The sequence below is a fragment of the Eurypyga helias genome, unplaced genomic scaffold (genome assembly GCF_000690775.1).
Source record: "Eurypyga helias isolate BGI_N326 unplaced genomic scaffold, ASM69077v1 scaffold20625, whole genome shotgun sequence".
Lineage (NCBI taxonomy): Eukaryota > Metazoa > Chordata > Aves > Eurypygiformes > Eurypygidae > Eurypyga > Eurypyga helias.
Window position 1 is genome coordinate 3905 of NW_010251044.1, and position 2711 is coordinate 6615.

Sequence of the window (2711 nt, forward strand, 5' to 3'; positions counted from 1 at the left end):
AGGAATGAAGAAAGGGACAGAAAATTCTGCTGCTAGCAAACCAGCAGGGAAATGGGAAGGAATGGCCAGAGAGGTCTGTAAAATCTAGTTCTACTTAATATCTGTACGAATGATCTGGACAAGGGGACTGAGTGCACCCTTGGTAAGTTTGGGGATGACACCAAGTTGGGCAGGAGTGCTGATCTGCCTGGGGGCACGAAGGCCCTGCAGAGGGATCTGGGCAGGCTGGATCAATGGGTCAAGGCCAACTGTATAGGGGGGGTTCAGCCTGGAGAAGAGGAGGCTCAGGGGAGACCTTATCGCTCTCTGCAAGTCCCTGAAAGGAGGGTGCACAGTGGTGGGGGTTGGTCTTCTCTCCCAAGTGACAGGACAAGAGGAAATGGCCTCAAGTAGCACCAGCAGAGGTTTAGACTGGATATTAGGAAAAATTTCCTCCTGGAAAGAGCTGTCGGGCAGTGGAACGGGCTGCCCAGGGAGGTGGTGGAGCCACCATCCTGGGTGGGATTTAAAAGCCATGTGGACGAGGTGCTCAGGGACATGGTTTAGTGATGGAATTATCAGTGCTGGGTTAACAGTTGGACCTGATGATCTTAAAGGTCTTTTCCAACCTACAAGATTTTATGATTCTCAGTGACATACATGTGATGAACAGCAAACAATTGTTCACTATTTCTCCAACAGTATCAGCAGGTTATCAGCTGTAACTAGTATATGCAGGCTTGATACAAACAAAAGCAGATGTAGTTAAGCTGTGAAATTCTTTGCTGTAGCACACTCTGGATGTTAAATAAGTAAGTGGGTCCAGAAAACATTTGGGCAAATTCCTGGGAATTCATCAGCGGCTGTTAAACACAAAGACCGCACTGCTGGCATAACAAGTCACCGGAAGGTGAGGAAGGACCACAGCACACTTGTCCTGTGCTTCTCTCAGCATCCTCTACCATCTGCTGCCAGCCACCACGGGGGCAGAGTGCTTGGCAAAGGCTGTCTTTGGTGAAACCGCCATGGCTGTCTCGTAGCATTCAAGTGGCAAATGTTCACACCTAAAGCACAAGGTGCTACGTGTGCACTGTGGTCATTCACCAGAAATTCCCGAGTGACAAACGGAAGCTGCCAACGGAAGGCCTCGGCTGCCTCCGCTCACCCGGATAGACGCCTTGTTGCAGTAGACCCGAGTGATGGCCAGCCAGGTGGGCAGCTCCAGCACATTCTGCAGCACCTCTTCATCCAGCTCCAGGTTGGTGAGCTGCCCCTGCCCTTTCAGCGTGCTCAGGTTGATTTTGTCTGGAGAGAGATTCTTGGTAAACCTACAAGAGAAAAAAAGAAGTGACTAAAACCAACCCCCAGCAAAGCGGCTGAGACTAGAGAAGCCTTTAAGAGAACTATTTTAAGAATCTGCTTGCTGTTTTGGTAAACTCTTTCTGACATTTTTAAACCCAGGGCATGTTGGTTGCTCCAGAAAAAAAAAACATCTTTACACTTTGACATTTTAAGGACTTTAATTTGTTTGTTTCTTTTAAATCAAATTCAACTTTGAGAAACTGAAAATTCCTTCTAAAGCACTGGGAACATGGAAACCTATAAAACTGCCCTAGGACAAAAGCAAGAAAGCCATAGCCAAAGTGCAACAGATCAGCAATTTTAGTCCTGCTGGACCTCCCATATCAACGGTGTAAAGTTTAATAATCTAGATGCTTTTTGAAGATTTGATCATTAATAAATTACTTTCATGGCTGTCTCTTTAAGCCCAGTTTCACAACCCAGCCTGCTCTTTGGTCAGCAGGTCCAGGCATGCAACTTAACTCCCCTCCCCAGTGACCAGCCCAAGCTCCCGTCCCCCTCTCCTTGTGGCAACCGGCAGCTGCTGCTCTCTCTGGTTTCAATTCCTCCTCCCAAGGGCTTCTGTTCCACCTCCCTTGTACGCAGCTTAATATCTTCAGATCCATTATGTGCCTGGGACTTAAATGCAATGGATGAAACACTTCACTGCTCAAGAGCGGTGTATTCTGGCGTAGATCTGGAGACCTCTGGCTTTATTAAAAACACCGTGGCCCCTAAGGAACCAGAGGAGCCAGTTTAGAGGCTGTATGTGTGCCTGCAATACCTCTCTGGGACAGCTGTCACCATCAAACAACCCTTCTGCGCAGAAGGGGCTGCCACCAAGGCAGCGAGGGAGCCTGCACTCCCCAGTCACAGGATTCAAAGCTGAAGACGTCCTGCCAAACAACTTCCTGGCTACTGGAAGCCAGGGCTTATTCCACACATTCCTCCATGCTAATGCTAATTCTGATTCTGTACAGTGGTCCAGAAAGAGGAAGAGAAAGAAAGACCCTATTGTCAGCGTAAGCAGGATTAGTCTCGGTCAGTCACACGCTGCCATTCCCCCTCCTTCCCCTGCACCAGCAGCGTGGGCCACCTCTCCGTGAAAGGCACGAAGGGTGTCTTGAACAGCCACTGCTAAAAGAGGGGAGGAGGAACCAGAGCAACACCTCCGGGATGGCAGCTGATGCACGGCAGGAGCACCAGATGTGGCACGAAACTGGCTGCGATGCCAGAGCAGATGCTGGTCAGACAGCCCAGGGCTTCCTGGAGGACAAGTGCCTTTCCAACACAAATGTTCTGTTAGGAGAAAGTCTGAAGGATGGTGAAGAGCCACTGATGTCAACCCTATGTTACCAATGCAGCAAGTCCTGGCAGAGGAGGGTGGCACA

At 49.4% G+C, this 2711-nt stretch overlaps 1 protein-coding gene across 1 annotated transcript in view; it reads right to left on the minus strand.

Annotated features, from left to right (window-relative positions):
• The window catches only part of LOC104509826 (UHRF1-binding protein 1-like), a gene marked incomplete at both ends in the record, with an annotated part of 5164 nt that extends 3857 nt beyond the window's left edge, over positions 1 to 1307 (minus strand). The window contains one exon of the mRNA XM_010151889.1: positions 1145 to 1307. Coding sequence (XP_010150191.1) covers positions 1145 to 1307 — 163 coding nt within the window. The remainder of the gene's footprint in view (positions 1 to 1144) is intronic.
• Positions 1308 to 2711: the final 1404 nt, after the last annotated feature.